This window comes from Haliaeetus albicilla, chromosome Z (assembly GCF_947461875.1).
Source record: "Haliaeetus albicilla chromosome Z, bHalAlb1.1, whole genome shotgun sequence".
Lineage (NCBI taxonomy): Eukaryota > Metazoa > Chordata > Aves > Accipitriformes > Accipitridae > Haliaeetus > Haliaeetus albicilla.
The window spans coordinates 43,027,960-43,048,629 of NC_091516.1; the positions used below are offsets into that span (position 1 = coordinate 43,027,960).

General features: G+C 43.5%; 1 protein-coding gene across 7 annotated transcripts in view; it reads left to right on the forward strand.

Annotated features, from left to right (window-relative positions):
* The window catches only part of PIGG (phosphatidylinositol glycan anchor biosynthesis class G (EMM blood group)), a 101,101-nt gene extending 93,782 nt beyond the window's left edge, over nucleotides 1-7,319 (forward strand). For 4 of the 7 annotated variants that reach the window (XM_069777010.1, XM_069777004.1, XM_069777008.1 and 1 more), the window contains one exon: nucleotides 5,667-7,319. In XM_069777010.1, coding sequence (XP_069633111.1) covers nucleotides 5,667-5,892 — 226 coding nt within the window. In that variant the 3' untranslated portion in view covers nucleotides 5,893-7,319. The remainder of the gene's footprint in view (nucleotides 1-5,666) is intronic. The other 3 variants (XR_011323337.1, XR_011323338.1, XM_069777005.1) reach the window with 1 other exon arrangement.
* The last annotated feature ends 13,351 nt before the right edge of the window (nucleotides 7,320-20,670 follow it).

Consider the following 20,670-nt stretch of genomic DNA (forward strand, 5'->3'; position numbering starts at 1 on the left):
AAAGCTTGAGGCAGTGATAACAGGCAGGAACTGGATATATACCAGTATGGCCCACCGCAGAAGTAGTGAGGAAAAACATATCAAGCAGAGCACTCGGGATTTCATGCAAATCCTGTCTTTGAAGAATGGCTGGAACTTATCAATAGCTGTTGTAGCTTACATGGAGAAGGCTGGTTTCCTGAATCAAAGGTACCTACTGAAAAGGAGTACCTTCTTTGTGGTGAAGAAATCTAGACATTACATGGCCAGGTTGCCAAGAGTGCAGTTTAGCGATCTCTTTGCCTGCAATCCTGAAATAGACACGGATGTTTGAGCTTGTGAAGTGTTTTTTTCTGTAAGGGAAGGTGAGGACTGGTCAAGTGAAGCTGAAAAGCAGAGGGTTTCCAGTCCTTTGTAAGTTGATTGCCACAGGATCAGTATATTTGGGGAAATGAGCACACGCAGGGGATGAATTGTATCTAGTGGACATCTTTCCAGTTAGGTTGCCAAGATTTTTGGAAGCCTTTACTAAAGGTACAGCTGATTTCTTTTCCTAGCAGTTAAATGATAATAGCCATTCAGAGTGGCTATTCAGACCTTCTGGCCCAATGCCAGCATAATTGGATTCCTACTTGCAATCTAATATAAATCTGTTGGGTATTCAATTTAGGGAGTTCCTCTGAACTATTTTTAGGGGCCAAGCCTGACTGAAGAATGGAAAAAGGAATCTGAAACTTAATTGATACATGCCCTGTGTTTTAGATAGAGCTCTGTTCTAAGCAAGTTAGCTAGTAGTGGATGTCAATGAGAAGAGTTACCTCTGCTGGGTGACTGATACTACTTCTCTTTCTGACAGGAAGCTCCCAGCACAACTGATTATGCCAGCAGTGAAAACAGGCAAAACCATTTTTATGATCCTATTTTTCCTGCTCTTGATGCTGAAATAAAGAGAATTGAACTTTCAGGTCTTAATAGCCTCTTACAGCTAAGTCTTCATGAGAAACTGCTGAACCCTATATTGCAGTCCACTGTAACTTACTGCCATGGACACTTGACCTTGCTCAGGTAGTTGTAGCTTCTCCGCCTTTCTTACTGGGAAAGAGGATACACAGGAAAATCAATGGCCATCCCCAAGTTCCTTCATTTCCATGGCGGTAGAATATACTCAACAACCCTTTTAGCTTGCTGGCAACTACCCTTTTTGACACCTGCCTGTTGATAGGATTTGGTGTCAAAAATTGTGAATCTATAGAATTAATGTTGTTTTGATTGATAGTCTATACCAGAGTTGATCATGTAGATTTTGAAAGGACTTTTGGTTCCCTTGGATCTGCTAAAAATATGAAGTGTTTTTCCATGTCAGTGCAGGATTGTGTGCTATAATCTAAAACAGTACTGTAAGAATTATACTAGCTGGGAGTAGGGCATATGGGAGAGACATAGTAAATTTGTTCTTGTTGCTAAACTAATTGATATTTGCTTGGATTAGACAAATTTCTTACAGATTGCAGATACTTGTAAGATGTCACAGACAGACTGTTGGAGTGCTACAGGGTTTGTTTCTGACTGCAACCCTTTATTAATATATGCAGGACAGATTAACGACGCGCCAACTATTTTTCAGAGAGCACTAAACAGGGAGATCTTGCAAACTGAAACTGCAGAAAGCCTAGAAAGAAAAGTACCACTAATACAGTAGAAAATGTTAATACAGTAAAAATTGCCTTCAAATATGCAAATTCAGCATCCCCAATAAGAGGTAATCTAGGCAGTGATATTCAGCTAGAAAAGAGGAGCTGGAAGGGCAGAAATGCTAGAGGATAACTCCTGTTGAAAGGATTCAGCTCATTTCCTACTGAAACCCTCCAGACATGACCCCCGTCCCTCAATCCCAGAAAAATGACAATCCTAAGGTATTCCTCACTCATATGCTTGCATATTTCTAAAATGTTTATTTAATTTGGTGGGTTAGAACAAGGGTTGGAACAATGTAAAGTAGTGTATTTTAAAATTCCTTGTGGAAGCATTTGTAGGGCTGTCTGTGGAGGTTATTTGCTTGATTTTTAAACTACAAAACTTGTGCCACCATCCGCCAAATATTCTATATAAAAGGGAGACATGCTTTCACAAGAAAAGAGTTGTTTTTCTTTCATGTTTTTGGCATCATAATTTTTTCATTTTACAAACATTGTATTACCCGTTTTAATACCACCTTAGAGATGGAGTGAGAGGTGAAGGATTTGTTGATGAAACATTGGCAATTAGGATTTCGGAGATCCCAAGAAGCAGAAAACCTATTAATAGCACAATTTCTTGGCCATATTTTCTATGTATTAAATATTCAATTAAAATTCAATTAGGATTTTTGTTGGAAGCCAGTATGTGCTCTAGACTAGGCTTAATGTTTGCAGTCTAAGTATGGTGTGTTCAGTGATGTGAATCTGTAGTGTTCTTTGCTTCAGAAGCTTCCGAAAGCATTGTTTTTTCTGGATCTAGCAATCTTCAGCATCAGTCTCACATGAAGTTTGGATATGCTTTGTCATCTTTAACAAATTTGGATTTCTCATTCAAGTCCCCAGAAGCTAACTTGCTAAATGAGCTCAATGTCAGAGGCTGGGTACTTATTTTTTTACTCCTGCATTATGCAGAGGCCTTAATATTGGGCTGGTTCTGTCAGAATATGGAGGTAGTGCATACGGTTTACATCCCTCTATGCTCTCCTCCTTTAAATAAGAAAAGGCATTAACTGCTGCAGAGGCAGTTCAGTGTGGAGTAGTTACAGGTTGATGCTTTACATGTTTCCTGTAATCTTCCACTGAAACAGCACTGAGAGGTTGCAAGGTTATTCATTACTGGCTGATCCAGTTCATAAATGGTAGGATACATGAGTGGCATGCCACAGCCAGCTTTATGTGCTCCCCTGGTGACTTCTTTTGGAAGAACTCGGGAACCAGCTGAACTGCCTGGATTGTCTTGTTCATGTTATCAGCAGCACCCTGATCCCTGTTGACTGTGTTCCTTGTAGCCTGCCGAAGCCCTGTACCCTGTGGTCACTCTGTGAGCGTAGAATGAGCAGGAGTGTGCAAAGTCATTATTCTTAGCTATTGCACAAATTGGGTGCCTGGCAGAAGCAAGAAAGAATGGTGCTGTGCTCAAAGAACTAAGTCATTGCCTTAGCGTCAGAATAGCCAAGTAGGTGTAACTGCTTGTGCTCAGTCATTCCAGTGCTCTTTCTTCAACAACACATGTGTGAACTCTTATACTAGCTCCAAAATAAACTGAATTATCCTGCTATTGAACCACATTAACAGTTTAACTTTGTGGATACAGTGTGCTTCTGTTGTCTTCTCTAAATTGCACCACTGTATTATACTGTGAAACTGTCCAAGATTTCCTTCTGCAGGTAGGTGTCTATCTTTTGTTGAGAGATGAAGCGATTGCTGAGACCTTTTGGATGTAAAGGTATTATATAAGCAGAAAACAGTTCATTATTTTTACTGTATCAGAATACAGAAAGAATCATACCATTTACTTATTGACTTGGGGATTCTTTGCTAGTAATCATAATGTGAACATGCAGAATTTAAATGTTACTAGTAAAGATTACTGTGTGCTCTCATTCTAGTTTAAAATGCAAGTGTCTAAAGTATTACATCTACCTAATTTTTGAGCCAAGGATGTGAACACACAGAGATTCGATTCAAAAATAATCTTCCAGCCAGTTTCTTCATAATTAAAAAAGTAGGGATTTCAAAAATTTTTAACACCATTGATTTACGATTAGGAGCTTTCTCACAATAGGGTACTAAATGTGTTGTTAGGTGAGCACAAACTAGGGAAAAAGATATGAACTGAAATTTAAATTTAAAATGCAGGGCTCTTGAACAACCTAAATGTATAAGTTTGTGGACACTCTTACATCTCTCTTTTAGGATTCCCTTGAAAATGTCATCATTGCACTTAATAAATATGATAGCCACAACCACTGATAGCCTTCATCTAGCTGGTCTATCAAGTGCATTTTTTTACTGTAGAAAATGGTTTAAAAATTGCCTGTTTGCCTATCTGACTCAAAAACCATTTTCTCTGTTTATTCAGTTATATCATCTACTACAAATACTGGTTTTACAGCATGAAAACAGCTAAGACTGAGTGAACTGCAGTTGTTTAATCCTTGTCAACAAAATCAGTTATTAAACATAAAGCTGGTTATTTACACAGGCTCACTGAAGACTTAAGATAGTGATGCAGAAGCAGGGAGCAGCCTAGTTCACTCCTAAGTCACAGTTTTCTTGGCTAAGCAGCGAGGGAGATAGTTTTCTGTGAACTGAATGTATGTTTTGCAATCATTCACACCTGCTGTTCTCAGCTGATTTTTCAACTCTGCTTTCATGACCTGTTCTTCCTTCCACTGAAAGCCTTCGGAATTTGCTCTTGACTTTGCTGGAAAACAGGACTGTATACTAATTATTTTGATTTAAAGAATAATAAGTTTAATGGTTTACGTAAAATACTGCATTCTGTACCTTACTTAGTCATAAGTGACTAATTTACATCTGATGGAAGTGCTAGTCATCTTAAATTTTTATTACTTGGAACAAGATCAGAATTAAAAACAGGGAGGAGCAGAACAGATTCTCAGATCAGGATTTCAGTGTAAATCATTTCCGCTTTTTGCCAATGTGTTCTTTGGGGAACTGATGATGTAAAATATTTTGATCCAGAGAGGAAAATGTTCTGCTTATTATTCCAGTGAAATAGCTTTATTCCTTCCTTTGTCTGAACAGGTGAGTATCTGAATTTGGTGTGAATTAGTCTCTGCAGATGTGGTTTGGGGAAAGTGGACACATGCCAATGCAGCATCATTGGTGCACGTTTGCACCTCAGGGAAGGGAGAAAAATCAAAGTGCAGAAAACCCTTTCACTTCCATTTTCATCTGACTCCTGTCACCCACCGGAATACCTCAGTGCAGCAGATATGGGCCATGTAGGTTATGTACGGGGCAGACATTTCTTGGAATACAGTGGGCCCAGCTGATCTAAGCTGCTGTGACAGGAATGCAATGTATTGCTCATGTAAGCCTAAGAATTTCGTATTTTCTGGAGAATGTTACGTTAGCTAGCTTTGCAAAGTTTTCTAATAGCACAATTTTTGTGTTGTTTTGTACAATGTTACTGCTGTGGGCAGCAGTGTACTCTGGCAAGTTTTATGCCCTTTACGAGGAGAGCAGACTCCATCTGATTATCCATCATACAGGTTAGGCAGCTTTGTGAAGTCTGAGTACTGAAGTCTTTCTTCTCTGCCTCTTACCATCCAGATTCTGTGGAAAGGCACTGGAAGGCCAACAAGAGACGAGCCTATCTTGAAACTGCTTAATGGAGACTTTAACAGTTAGAACAAACTATATTAAAGCACAGAACCTTCTAAGTGTGAGGTGAACTGCTGGGTGCCTTTACTGTGGTGACAGTTGCTATGCTTACACTTAACATACTTACACATTATAGCATATGTAGAGGTGATAAGGACAAGCTTTATTAGTTACATTGTTGCATCAATAATCAGTTTTCTAACACAAAGTGGAGATCTGTGAATATTCTTTGTGTTGTGAAATAATGCTAAAGAGTGGAGGAACTCAGATGCCTGTACTAAGTTTGCCTGAGAATGAACTCTCTGTTTTTGTTACCAGGAATTCAGCAGCAGTGGGTCACGGCTGTTTCTGCTATGCCCTAATGCGTTCAATTCCAGTTGCCATCTACATTGTTTTGGTAACAAGTCTGCGTTACCACCTGTTCATATGGAGCGTCTTCTCGCCAAAACTACTTTATGAGGGAGTGCATGTGTTCATCACAGCCGCTATCTGCCTGTTCTTCACAGCCATGGATCAGAACCACTCTCACAAAGTGCAAGATTGAAAATAAGTGTGTGGTACGCAGTTCTGCATTGCAATGTCCAGTGTGTCACTAGAATTGGAGAAGGAGAATAATGGCTTTAAATTGTTGTGTAGAATTTGATGAGTAACTTTGTTTATGTTAGTCAAGATCAGGATTTGAAGGGCCTGTCCTATTTCAAAACTGAGTTTGCTTTAACAATGTTGAATTGAAATAAACTGTTCCTTCATGGATAACTTTTGTTCTATAGCTGTCATTATAGCACTCTCCAAAAATAGAATGGCAATATTACATGATTTGAATTAAAAATGTACATCTTAATATAAATACAGACCAGCACCTCATGGGCACTGGAAAAATCTTTTGCATATACAATTTTTTTACCTTCTTAGACTACAGAATCCTAAAAATATGCAGGATTTCTTGGTGCTGTTCACAAGATCTTATATTCATTAGCTTTGGGGATTTTTTCATTAGTTTTGTTTCTAGCGTGTGCACTGGAAGTATTATTAAATTATTGTAATATTTTACAAATATCCCAGGTAAGAGATTTTTTTGTTTGTTTTGCATAGGCAGCATTTCTATTTAAAGGTGGTATTTTCTTTGTAAGGTGAGTGCAATCATTATCTGTAATGGATTTCGATCTGCACTTCAGGCACTGGATAAGAAATGCTAATGGGCTAACAAAGTCATGAGTCTTCTATGGAGTCCATTCACTGCTAAAGTGTTGTGTTTCTTTTTATTAATGTATAAATGTTAAATCAGGTTGGTGGCAGCTGTGCTGAACATTTGATCATGTTTTCCACACTAGGGTAGAGACTTATGAGCCATGAGCAGGGAAATAGTTTAATGGGCTAAGTTACCAACAGAATAAAAGGTGTGTTTGCATCACCTTTCCCCTAGTGACCTGTCCAGCCACCTCACTTGAGTGTGCTATAATTAATTCCTAACAATGTTGTTTTCCTTGCTTCTGTCAAGAAGATACACATTGATGACTCTACTGAGCATCAGTATTCTTTATGTGGGGTTTTTTGCCTCATATTTTTGTCCATGTTAGCAGCCAATAGGATTTAATCTAAATGTATTAGAGCTGTAGCAGAAGTGAAGCATGCAGGGAACTCTAATTTTTGTTATAAATCTGAAAATAAAAAGCTTTTAGGCCCTATATAGCTGACAGCACATTTGTTAGGATCACTGATACACTTCTCATCTCATGTTTCAGATAGAGCAAATCTCAAAAAGTAGGCCTTTCGTTTTTACACATTAATAGTACACCATCTTGATCACTAATAATGACATTTTTTTCACCTGTAAAACAACAAAATTTTCAGTACCCTGGCCACATATTGCTGTTCACCTGGAGAAGGGACTACTGGATCTTAATGATTCACTGTGACCTGTTGAAAGTTTGAAAATTAAATACTTTTAATAAATTTTTTTTTCACTGCAAATTACGGAATATTTAAAATAGTTTGTATTTGTGAATGTTGTACACATTTACCATTTTCATCATTTTCATTATTTTTCTGGTTACCTGTTGCCTAGCAACCATATGGGGATTATTGACATCTTCTCTGTTTGCTTACTTGGTTAATTCCTAAGCAATCCTCCCTAATGTTCATACAGAATATGTTCATAAGAGATTTAACTCAGAGAGAAAGGGTGCTAATAAAGAGATGGAAGAGGTGGAGGGGAAGTTGCTTCTGGGGTACAGAATCCTAAAACAATGTGGCCTGACATTCACAAGATCTTTTATTCCTTTCTTCTGGTATTTTTTGCTTCTAGTATATCTCTTGGACATTTTATCAAATAGTGGAATCTAAACTATTGTGTGTGTATTAAGGTTGCATTTCTTCAGATTACTTACTTAAATAATCCTAGTGTCCCCTTTCTTCTCTGAAGTTGGAAGATGTCCAGACTGAATCCAGGAGAAAATAAATGGCTTGGAAAAACTATGGTTTTCAAGACCAGGAGAGGAAGGAAGAAGGAAGAACTTTGACTGCAACTCTGTCTTGGGTTAACACATGAGTTTGGGTGATATTTCAAGAAAACATGGTGCTTTCAGCTTCAGAATTGCCATTTTTATTCTTTTTCACCCTTTCTCTTTGGGTATAGGCAAATGAAATACTATTTTATCTTCATCAGCTTTTGGGGAGACAGTGAAGAAGTGAGTTGATTCTTGCTGCTCTGGCGTGGTTATCAGCTGAGGGTGCAGCTTCCACAGGGGTACCCTGTGCACAGGCACAGACTCCTCCTTAAATAAGTTCTAAGCAAGGATGTTGTGTACTTCTCTGTTTGGATGAAGTTTTGACACATGATAAATTTTTCCACTCAGCATCTTTGCTGCTGGTCACTGCCAGTTTCAGCCAGTCTATAGCTTCCTCTACTAGATTTCACTAGATCACCATTGGTCAGTGTGGCTCACTGCCACTCAAAGCTTGTAACATATGTCCAGTATGGTCCTAAAGATCCAGAGTGTGATGAAACTTGAGCTAAGAAAAGACTCTTGTAAATGAATTCAGGTTTAAGAAGAAAAACCCAACCTATTCATATTTCAGATACTATATATCTGTATTTCTGCTCTGTAGAAAAAAACCCAAGTTTTCCTTGGTTCTATGTAAGACAGCAGAACATCCACACCATGCGCCACAGCCTTTGCAGCAGGCAATGAATACGTGCTAAGCCACTGCTCCTGTGTGGTGCTGTCTGTAAAGGTCAGGGCAATTTTTGGAATTCCTCACATAAAGCATTTGCAAATTAAACAAGATTTATCTCCACAACTGCACAGTCACAGGAGTGGGCACAGATGCAAGTTGCCATGAAGGGCTTCCTCTGAATAACCAAGACTTCCCTGAGTGCTTCAGCAGCACAAGGAGGGGAAGGAAACTGGTTGCAACTGATCAGTGGGGCAGGAAAGGGAGATGACTGATCTCATTGTAGGCTGCGCACTCTGTGAAAGACTGTGATGGGGGGATGTTCATGAGGCTAGCATTGGGCTGTCTTCCAGAAGTGTAAAGAGGGTCTGGGGAATGACTGGCCATCAGCCCCTCCTCAGTCCTGTCCTGGTTTCAGCTGGGATAGAGTTAACTGTCTTCCTAGTAGCTGGTACAGTGCTATGTTTTGAGTTCCGTATGCGAAGAATGTTGATAACACACTGATGTTTTCAGTTGTTGCTAAGTAGTGTTTAGACTGAAGTCAAGGATTTTTCAGCTTCTCATGCCCAGCCAGCGAGAAGACTGGAGGGGCACAAGAAGTTGGCACAGGACACAGCCAGAGCACCTGACCCAAACTGGCCAACAGGGTATTCCATACCATGGGACGTCCCATTTAGTATAGGAACTGGGAGGTGGGGGCGGGGAATTGCTGCCTGGGGACTAGCTGGGTGTTGGTCGGCGGGTGGTGAGCAATTGCCCTGCGCATCATTTGTACATTCCAATCCTTTTATTACTACTGTTGTCATTTTATTAGTGTTATCATTATCATTATTAGTTTCTTCTTTTCTGTTCTATTAAACTGTTCTTATCTCAACCCACGAGTTTTACTTGTTTTCCTGATTTTCTCCCCCATCCCACTGGGGTGGGGGAGGGAGTGAGTGAGTGGCTGCGTGGTGCTTAGTTGCTGGCTGGAGTTAAACCACGACAGTCCCCAGGCAGTTGATGGAGTGGGAGACTATTTCCCAAGAGCTAGATGGAGGGGAAATGACAAAGAGGGATTTACCAGGACAACTTGTGCCTGGCCCATTGGTGCCTGATTGCCTTTTCTGAAGAGATGACAGACTCTGTGGAGAAGGGAAGAGCACTGGATGTTGGACAACTTTACTTTAGCGAGGCCTTCAACATGGTGTACTTGGTGCCCAAGTGGTGAGCTATAGATCAGTGAGCTTGAAGGTGTACTGGATCACTGGGTTCTGAGGGTTGACTTGAGTGGTTTGTGGTCTCATGGTTATCTGGTAAGCAGTGGTGTCCCTGGGGGGCAATGCTAGGGCAAGGCAATTTAAGATCTTTCTTAAGCTGGATGAGGGGATGGCAAGACCAGAGCAAGTGTGGAGATGGTACCAAACTGGGGGGAGCTGGGTATATGCTGGAGGGGAGGGCCACCCTTTGGAGGGACCTTGTCAGGCTGGAGAAATGGGCTGCTGGGAAGCTGCAGTACGGCCTGGGCAAACGCTGAGTCCTGCCCCTGGCTGGGAAGAGCCTGGTAGTGGTGCAGGATGGGGCCCATGGGCTGGGGAGCAGCTCTGGAGCCCCAGTAGACAGCAAAGTGGACTGTGAGCAGCTCGGACAGCCCGATCCTGTTCCCCAGCTGATCAGTATTCATGGAGCAGACACACGTGTGCACACACTCACACACGGACACACACACATGCTTGCATAGATTGTTTATCCAACACCTGGCCCAAATCCCCATGGCCTCCCCTGCTGCTGGCACCCAGACAGGAACCCCAGACGTTTGCAGCCATGCTCTGGTTGCTGGTATCCAGACCTCTTCTCTTACTGGTGAGTCCTGCTTGAAGTTCACTGGTGTTCACACATACCTACTTAGAGTAGAGTCTGCACTCACAAAGAAGAAGTGGGATTTAATGAGAGGATGGGGCACATAGCGGCAATGAAGTGAAAGGCTCCATCAGAGAAAAACACTGACTAGCAACTTGTTTATACTCAACCAGCCCTTTTTATCCATTTTTCCTCTGCTCTCCAATGTTTGTTCCTCCCCAAGCCATCTTGATCCTTCTTTTTCCCCTCCTTTGGTCCTTTCCCTGAGCATTGCGTGATGACTTACATGTTCTATCAGTCCCCTTAAAAATGTCCTGTAAGTTTTACAGAATCCCCAGGTGCTCTTCCCTCTGCATCCCATAACGAGTCCTGTGCTTATTCAGGCAGTATCCTGGTGGGCTTCACAGCAGGGACAATTGTCTAATCGCTTAGTGAGTGATTAGATTATCATCTAAATAAATTACTATAAACTATGGATTAAGCAATTAGCTTAGTAGAGATCCTCAGCATGTCCTTGTTCATCTGACCCTCTCCAGACCTTTGTGTTAACCATGAATAGTCTTTAATTACGTAAGTTCAGTGATTAGTGCCTTGTTATGGCCTGAGGATGAGAAATCTCAGGGAACCCTTTTGGCTGCAGTCAGCTCCCAGAAGGGAGGGCGTGGAGATGTTGAAGGTGGACTCTTCTCAGAAGGGCACAAGGGACAGCCCCAAACGCAACAGGCACAACTTGCAGTATGGGACATTGCCAGGAGGTCAGAGGAGCCTTTTCTCCTCCGGGTGTTTACTGTCTAGGTGAGTGATTTTCCCACCGTGAAGCAACCTCATTTAGTTGGCCCTGCTGTGGTCTGGACATTGTATTGGGTAAGCTCCAGCGGTCTCTTCCAGCCAGTGTTTATCAAGGATTCTGTGGTTTTGTTATATTTAAAGTTGGCTCTGCCATTTTTACTGACTGTTTCACAGGCTGTTTCCTGAAGTCAAAGAGCTTTGTCATTCATTTCACAACAAAAATAAAAAAAATTTAACAAGCAGGAAATAAAACATCTGTGTCACTGGGTTTTTTTAAGAGATAAACATTGCAGCTGAAAACTGTTGTTAGTTTTGGTTTTATTTTATGTAGCCTTGTATTTATACATTAGATACAAGAAGTGAGCATCACTGGAAGGAGAAGTTTGATGCCATCTGCCCGTAGCCTTGCCAGCTTCAGTGCCTCCATAGCTTGAGGATTCCCAGATTCAATGATGAAAGGTGCTATTTTGCCATTGCTTCTGTTATGATTCAGATGATTCCCCAAAATGTTCAGCTTGCCTATTAGGCCTGAAATGAAAGTTTGTGGGCTTGCTGTGATCGCTGCAGGCCCATGCTGGGAAGACACACACACACAGGTGACTTGCTTTCTGAAGGTGTTTTTCTGGCTTCAGACTGAGAACTACGCCTGTGAACATTAATTCCTCTATTTGCCTGATGGGGGACATAGGTTCATCCCACAGGACATGTTATCTCCCAACATCTGATAAAAACCTGGGGTTGCTATGAGGAATAGCCTTGTTCCTTCAGCAGCTGTCTCCCCCACTCAGTGTAACACCATTGTCCTCCCAGCTGGGCAGGGTGTTGAGGACACATTTTCAGCCTGGTACTAGCTGACGGTGTAACTCAATTCAATCTGTAGCTCAAAGCACACCCTTTTTGCATGACGTTGTTGTCAGCTTAAGGATGAGGGTGCTAGCCAGGAGAGATGGGCTTCAGGATAACACTTAGTCTCCAGATGAACTACCCATGGTAAAACTTGCATCAGCTATGCCTTTTTCACGCCTCTGATTTTACCACTGTGGTGTGTTATATTTGGTGATGTTGACTGCAAAGACCACTGGTGATGCAGAATGATACAGCAGGGCTCACACAGCAAATGTGCACCTCATACTGCATGGATGGTGTATTCGTCACCATCAGGAAGACACAAAGTCCAAAACACTCAAAAGCCTCTGCAGCTGTTACCCTGAGAGTTGGTTATATCTGGTGAGATAGGAAGACTTGAGCTGAACTTTTCCTGATACAAAAAAAACCAAAAGCTGCTTGAAGAGCGCTGTCTTTGGAGGCTGTAGGACCTTCCAGTGGGTCAAAATAGCCCTGCCTGGTCCCAAGCTTTTGCTGAGCTGCAGAAACTGTTTGTATGGGGTGGTCCCCCGAAAAAGCTGAGTCTGTGATTCCAGTGATGGTGCTGAAGAGCAGTGTAGTGTCTGCAGTTGTTGTTAAGCCTTGCTGGTTTGGCACAAGTTAGTTTGTCACTATTTGTGTACAGCAGTTGCTGAGCAGAGTTAGTCTGTAGATCCTTTGGGTGGCTGAGCACAAGATCAAATTAAAGAAAACATGCCACAGAATCATACCTAGGGCCTTGGAAATCAACATCTTATTATCAAAAAGTGGCCTTTAAAAGGGAAAGTGACAAACAGATCCACTGGCCCCAATTCTGCCTTGGTCCCTGCGTGTAGTAAGCTGTAGACTTCCAGAGGTGCTTGACTGATGAGAAACACAAGGCATGGGGACAGAAGGGAAGATTTGGGGCAACATTTGCATGTATTGTGGGTGGCTTTTTGTTTTGAATAAATGCTTAAAAAGAGACTAACATGACCAGTGCAGCTCTCTTGGCTGGAGTCAATAGTCCACAGGAGCAGCTTAGGAGTGGGTGAGCAGCCTCTTGCATTTTGGCTGTACGTGAACTTCCCCTGAACGTCACTGCTCAGGACTTTCGGCAGTGTCACTTAGAGCCTAGTTCCTCCACAAAAGCCATGCTGGAGGTGCCTTGCCAATGGAAGAAGGTCCTTGGTCCTCCTCTTTCACAACTGGGACGCAGGAGACAGTTGCTGAGAAAAGGCAGAGGCCCATTAGAGAGGAGTGCCACAGCTGGAGATGCAGTTATGACTGGGTTTTTGTTGCCTGCAGCTCTGCCAGTGACATGTTTGTGGCAATGTGAACACCTCCTTTCTGCTGTGGGTGTTGACAGAAAGCATCCAGCATTGCTGGTTTAATCTTGCTAGGCAGAATGCCACAGCACAGAAATCCTGGGTTTGCTTCCTGCTTTCCCATAAACTTACTGGGCTAGCCTGTGGAGATACACCACAGGAGGTAAACGTGTGCGTACTGCCAAGGAGACTGCAGTAAAGCACTTTGTGCAGGCACTTGCACTGAGGTGCGTGTATGTCATAAATCCTTCAGTGGACACAGCTTTCGTTTACAAAGCAGAGCCTCATGTGTGAAACATATTAAAGATCAATGCATGGAGAACTGCTCTCACTCACATATCTGGCCTTCTAGAAGCAGGTCCCTGGGGGGTTAGGAGCTCCACACTCTTCAGGTGTGGAGGAGGGGAATCTGGGGAAGTCCTGTGAAGGCACTGGGGCTCCTTCCTGAGGCTTTCAGTAGACAGCTGAGATGATCCCCAGGTGGGATGGGAAGAGCACTTCAGGGAAAGTGGAGCTGTGGGGAGGGAGGTACAGGGGCAAAACAAAATAGGAGTTGCTGGAGGCAACTGGGAAGAATTTTCCTGTTGTGAGGTAGTTTCTGCAGGGTGGGCAGGGCCAGGGGAGAGTGCTGTAAATCCCATCTGCCCTTTTAACACATGCAGCATCTCTGAGCGAGCCAAAATTAAGCCATTTTACGAAAACTGCAGGGAAAAAACCCCACCACAAAATCAAGACAGTTGTCTGACTGGGAGTGATACTTCACCTACACATAAGCTCACAGTAGCTGAATTCCAGTATGCCTTCTTCTCAACATCCAACTCAGAGAAAGAGTTTTACTGGTGGGGGAGAAAGGGGACATAAGGAAACAAAATGTGCGTGACCTTATTTGTACTGCTGACCTGTTTCAACCAAACCTGGAGCAAAGCAGAGGTCTTAGGATAACCTGAGTTCTTGTAACTCTCTGCTAAGCATCATTGACAAGGATCTCAGGGCATGCCCCCACTCAAGGCTGGGCAGTCAGGACCTAGCTAGTGTCCAGTCCACATAAAAGCAGCTGTCTGACCAGTCCATGCAGGTATGCTTTGGACAAAGGATGGATGTTGAAACCAGGTTTTTCTAGTTTTCCTGGTTCTGGAACAGCTTTCCTTAAATGCATACTGAAGAAGCTCCAACAAGTTCCTTCTTACTCCCTCCAGAGATTAGTAGCTGGAGTCACCTGGCAAGTGTGCCTCAGTAGCAGAATTTTACTAGGCTTTTGATGTAGGCTTCTTAGCTCAGACCATGGTCAACACCTGCAGCTCTGCCTTAGCATCCTTGCAGTGGAGTCTGGACAGCTGTTGCCTGTTCTGGCTCCTGAGCACAACTGCAGTGTAGAAATGAGACACCCCTTCCATTCTTCTCTGCATTGCTGCATCTGTCAGTGTATATGACACTGTCTGCACCGGACTCTCACCTCAATGGAAGGGCAGCCATAAGTGCCACACAGCCTGCCTGGGACTTGGACTGCGAGTTGGGGGTGAAGACTTTTCCCCTTCACAAAATGTTGTGGAGACATACCTGGGGGTTATTGGCTACCAGACGGGACTCACAGTACTGTCCCAGCTTGCAGATCAGCAGACACAGTCAAAGAAAGGTCAATCTTTCCTTCTGCGTCCCCTGCAAAACTCTTGTGTAGAGCATGCTTGCTTGCCCTAGGGTGAATTTTGCAGAGCCAACATGATGATACCATGTGCTATAGCATGGCTAGCAGACAGGTATAGCACAAAAAAAGCTATTTAAAGCCTGAAATTCTGATGATAAAATGCTAGATGATTAGCAAAGTAATTTTACTCCATTTGCAACAAATGTCCTCATTTACATGAAGAGTGCAGTGAACGTAGATTAGCTGAAACAAAAGCACAGAGATTGGGCAGTTTTCCTCTTTGATGCAAAGATTATAATTACTGCGTATTTTTGTATGTGATGGTTTGAAAATGTCTTAGCTGAATACAGAGCAAGTGTAACTTCTCCGGAAGTGTTTCACATGCTGTTGGATGCTTAACTCAGATTGCTGGATTCTTTTCATCAGATCAATTAGATTTTGTTACATTCTTACATGTGACATACCTCTGAAACCCTTCTGAAGATATTGTTTGCTTGGAATGGGCTTTTTAATGTTATTGTTTAATGGCCTTGCTCCATTCCCACTGAAATCAGGGGAGTTCTGCTCATACTGCCAAGAGAGCCCTAACTTGCAAATCATTTCCAGTTCCCATCATTGAAATCTTCTGCTTGCCTGATGCTGTATTGTTTAAAATGTCTTAAGTACTCTTAGAAAATAAAGGCCGAATCAGTTTAATTCTGCATATGAAATGTCAGTGTCATGCTGCTTTTATGTAGGCATATGCATACTGAGTATTATTTTCTGAGTGTAATTGCCTTAAGTGCTGTTGATCGTGCAAAGAGAATGATGCATTCTCTGACTCAAGGGTCTGAGAATCAAAGATCCAAATCCTGCAGATGCTTAAGCATGTGGAGAAAGCCCTCTCAAGGGATGACACAGACATCCAGCTATTCTTGTGTTCAAGGCTGGAGACCACATTTAGCGGACTGAAACCAGCAGAAGCACACAGCATCTCACCCCTGAGCAGTACTGGTCATTGGAGGGAGGGGCTTGGCAGGAGAGAAGGAGAAGGACTGGTGAGGACAGATGCAGGTAGGAGAAGAGGTAGGAGAAGAGCAGCACAGATGGAGTGTTTGGAATCAGATGGAAGTAGCCAGATGGGGCATAGAGAACACCAGGAAGACAAATTCACAGAGGAAAAAGAAAGGAGGACTGGGAAATGTGTGAATCCAGGGTCAGGCAGTGATCCTTCAAATTACTGGTGGTAACAAGAAAAAGTTAGGTTGAAATCTGTTTTCAAGGTGTTTGTAGAGGGCTTGTTGTGACTAGCTTTGCTCCACTCTATTCCTGAATTGAAATACCAAGAAAATAAAGGGGGGTCTGGAAAGATAGGCTGGACAGAATGAGCAGTGCTGGAAAATCAGACCAGTTTAAAGACCAGTAGCATTTATAAGAGTTGCCAGTTCAAAATGCCTGCTTTTACTGAGCACCTTACCTCTCCATTTTGAGGAATAATCATTCTGTTTTACATTGCATATTTTCTCTTGAGCAGTGTCCCACATTACAAGCTAAGGGTGCTGAGATCTCATAATCCGTAGTGTTTTGTGCTGCCTATTAATCTTTAGACTGGTTTTCTGACTAGCCAGCACTTCAAGGAATCCTGTCATGGTCACCCTTGCAGCTACAAATGTGTTCAGAGCAGTGTCAGAAAAACAGCACAGAAAGACATGGACATGTTGGAGCCGGTCCAGAGGAGGACCACAAAAATGATCAGAGGGATGCAACACCTCTCCTCTGAAGAAAGGCTAAGAGAGTTGGGGTTGTTCAGTCTGGAGAAGGGAAGGCTCAGGGGAGACCTTACTGTGGCCTTTCAGTACTTAGAGGGGGCTTATAGGAAAGACGGGGACAGACTTTTTAGTAGGGCCTGTTGCAATAGGACAAAGCGTAACGGTTTTAAACTAAAAAAGGGTAGATACAGACTCGATGTAAGGAAGAAATTACTTGCAATGAGGGTGATGAAACACTGGAACAGGTTGCCCAGAGAGTTGGTAGATGTCTCGTCCCTGGAAACATTCAAAGTCAGGCTGGACAGGGCTCTGAGCAACCTGATCTGGTTGAAGATTTCCCTGCTTATTGCAGGGGAGTTGGACTAGATGATCTTTAAAGGTCCCTTCCAACCCAAACTGTTCTATGATTCTATGATCCTATGAAAAACAGGGTGGGGTTGGGAAAGCTGTAAATGTAATGTACAAATATCCATAGGCTTTACACCCTGAGCATTGCTAGAGTTGATAGTACAGACCAATTTCCTTTTTCATGCATGAATGTTTTACAAAACACTCATTTGATGGCTCTTACTTCACTGATTTGCTTGTGCCCTGAAGGTAATGTCTAAGGAAAGGCCCACAGCTTGTGAATGAAGGAGGGAAGCTTGTTTTAAGAAGGACCAAGCCAAAAGTCTTTGGTTGGGAATTTCTTTGCTTTAAAGAGAGAGGGGTTTGATGGTGAATGAAAAACCACAGCAATCTGCAAAGAGGTATTATATCTGGGAAATCCCTCCTTTTCTGGACATGCCCTTTTACAGGAACATGCAAGATCACTGCGAGTAGAAGACAGCATGTGTGTTTGCTTGTTTTGCCTATTTCCTTGATATCCCTTCTACCTCCCAGGCAACTTCTACTCTCTCTTGCTCTATCTACTGCAGCTGCTGAGTCCCTGCACCACTCAGCTGCACACAAGCCGGCTTGTGGGAACACCACTATCATATGCCTCTTTCAGGATGCATTTCACAACTTTGTCCATGCCTTTCTGTGTATGTGTTTGTCCACCTCCTGCATTTCACATAGCTGTGTTGAAAGAAACCCAGCTAGGTTTCAAGAGGGGGAAAAGCTCTTCTATATAGTGGTCTTGTGCCTCTACCTCCACATGGCAATTACTGCCTTGTTGGTATGTACACACATGAGGGGTGGGAGGAGTGTCTGGGATCCTGTTCCAATAAATTAAATGGCAGAGATCAAACTCATCCTCTTCTGCATGCTTCTTCATAACTGCTGCCTGTCGTGTGAGACAACACTTAGAAAACTCAAGTATTTGAGTCTGGTGACTGATGGGGCCAGCAGCATGCTACTGCCTGGCAGCTGTAGCTGGTCCAGGCTCTGGTTCTGCAGGAGGAGGCATGAAGAGGGCAGAAAGGGAAGAGTTAGACTATTCTTTCTTCTGCTGTGTCTGAGTAATGCATTCACAGCAAACTGAGCTTCTAGCCAAGCTGAGCTTCCCCAGTTCAGGCTGAACTCACCACATTGATTTTATGATTGGAGGGGACATGGAGAACTTGGAGATCAGTCACAAAATGGGGCTGAAAAGTGGCAGTGGCAGCTCTTTCTCCAGAGCTCTCTCATTAGAGCATTCCACATGGGGAAGATGAGGGGACAGTTGTCTGAATCCCTCCAGCTCCCAGGCAGTCAGGAGCACTTACCCCACTATCACTGATAGGTATTTTTACCCTCTTCTGTTGACTCTGTTCTCCTTTGTATGAAGCAGCTGAGCGTCCATTGGAGCTGAGGTCCCTCCCCACCAGCAAGCTGTCTTCTTCTGCATGCTATGAATATTTACATGTCTTATGCAATCTGAAAAGCTTCATGGGAAATCAAGGAGACCTACCCTCAGCACAGCTCGCAGTGTGACCTGCAAGGATCCAGGCGAGATGTCCATGTGCACAGGGACAGTCATTGCAGGTCAAATCTGGAAGGGGCATGACTTCTTGTAATGTGGCTGAGAGAAATGAAGCAGGGTTTGCAAGGGGAGGGAATAAATTTTATTAGCTAAGGTAAACATCAGGCAAGTTCTTCTTGTATGCATGTGTACACAAAGGACATGCATGTGAGGGAAATACCAGTGGTAAAAAGCAGAGGGGGTGGAAGCCAAAGGAAAGCATGTGCAACCTAGGGACATCGCCTGGAGGACCCCAGGGGTGCCAAAGGACAAGACTTCCCAACTGAAATGGCAGATGGGGAGCTCTTAATTTCTGCAGCTGGCTTTTGCTGTACAGAAAACCACCACTCTTTTCCCAGGTGTGTAAGTGCTGGTTTGGGAGATTTTATTTTTCAGAGTGTTGAAAAATAAAACCGTGTTGGCACGGGTGGGTTGTGAGTGAAGAGAGAAACCTTGGTGAGAAGGCCAGCCTCTGCAGGTGTGGGTCACCGATGTCAAGTTTTGGTGCTTATGCCAAGGCAGCCACACTGCAACTATATGAGGGTGAGCAGCTGCCCTGTCCACTGGAGCAGGGTGTAAAACTCAGCCCTGGGTCAGCAAGGTCTCTCCACAGGCTGATTGCAGTGTGTTTTCACCATGTCCTTGAAAGCAGGCCCATGCCCGCACACATTGCTGAATTGGGGCCCCAGCCCCTGGCCTCCTGTCTTACAAAGGCTGCTTCACAGTCTGAGCAGCTGGAGCTCCCTGCATGGAGCTTGTGCTGAGATGTCTTCCAGTGAACTGAATAACAAACCCAAACCCAGACCCTACGTTCAGTTGTCTGCTATCTGCTGCCATTAATCCACTTGAGATAATTTGGCAGCAGCGATCAGAATGAATTAATTTGGGATTTGCAGACTGTCAAATGTTTTTCCTCAGGCAGCTTTCTGCTGAGTTTGTGGACTTCGGGGATTAGCTGCTATTTAAAGCAGCAATGTATGAACTTCCACGATGGCTAGCGCTCTGTCTGTCCAGCTGAGCCAGAGGAAGAAGTGATGTGTGTATGTGCAAGCCTGAAGTTCAGTGCTCAGCTGCTCTGCCTTGGCTCCCCCATCCCTGGTGGGATTGATCTCACAGAGTTTCTAGCATCAAGATGTAGGCTTTCAAATCTTCCTAATGTCCTGGGCTCTGCTTGATGACAGCTAATGTTACACTGGAGACCTGTATAGCCTTGACCTCTCCAGGAAGGGACTGTTACTGCTTAACAGCCATTTCTTTGGGCCTAAAGCAGCTGTTATTCCCTGTTTGCCTCTTGACAGAGACAATTCAATCTGCTGCTTCCACTTCCAGAGTTCATCCTCTGCCCCAGGGGGACCAATCTTCAGTGCTGGGAGTAAAGCAGCTAAACAGAAGGAACGAGCTATGAAAAAGGGGCAGAGGAGTCTGGGGAGTGGCGCAGGGACATGGTGAGCTGCTGTGTGAGGGAGCTGCTCCCCAAGCTGTTCAGAGCAAAAGCAAGTGCCTGTGGTCCGTGACCTGGACATGCTGTGCAGGGCCTGCTGTTTCCCTGGCCCAGCCCAGCAGCAGCATGGGCAGGAGAGCCCGTGGCAGCAGTGCATCCAAAGAGGATGTGCCATATTTCCCTGCCTGCCTGAGCATTTAAGCACATTATTCATACTTTTCATACCTGGATGGCCATACCTTTTTTTAACAGACTCTTGACACAGTGAGGGCAACTGGAGTCACAGGAGGCTGTGGCGAGAGCCTGGAGTCTGGAAACCACCTGCTGAAAGGCAGGTACTTAAAAACTCATGTAGAGGCTGAGATCTGCAGCCTGACTTTCAAATGGGCAGAGAATATGACATTTCCCACAGGCTTTAACAGCAAGTGTCTGGAAACAAAACAACAAAACTACCCAACAGATTTGTCATCTGTGTGCCTAACATCAAGTTTTCACCTTCTTTTTATACCCTGGTCCACATGTTCCTCCTTTTTCTACTACAAAGAAGCTTTTGCATGCTTTGCAGTGGGAATTTAAAGGGGGAGCCAGGATGAA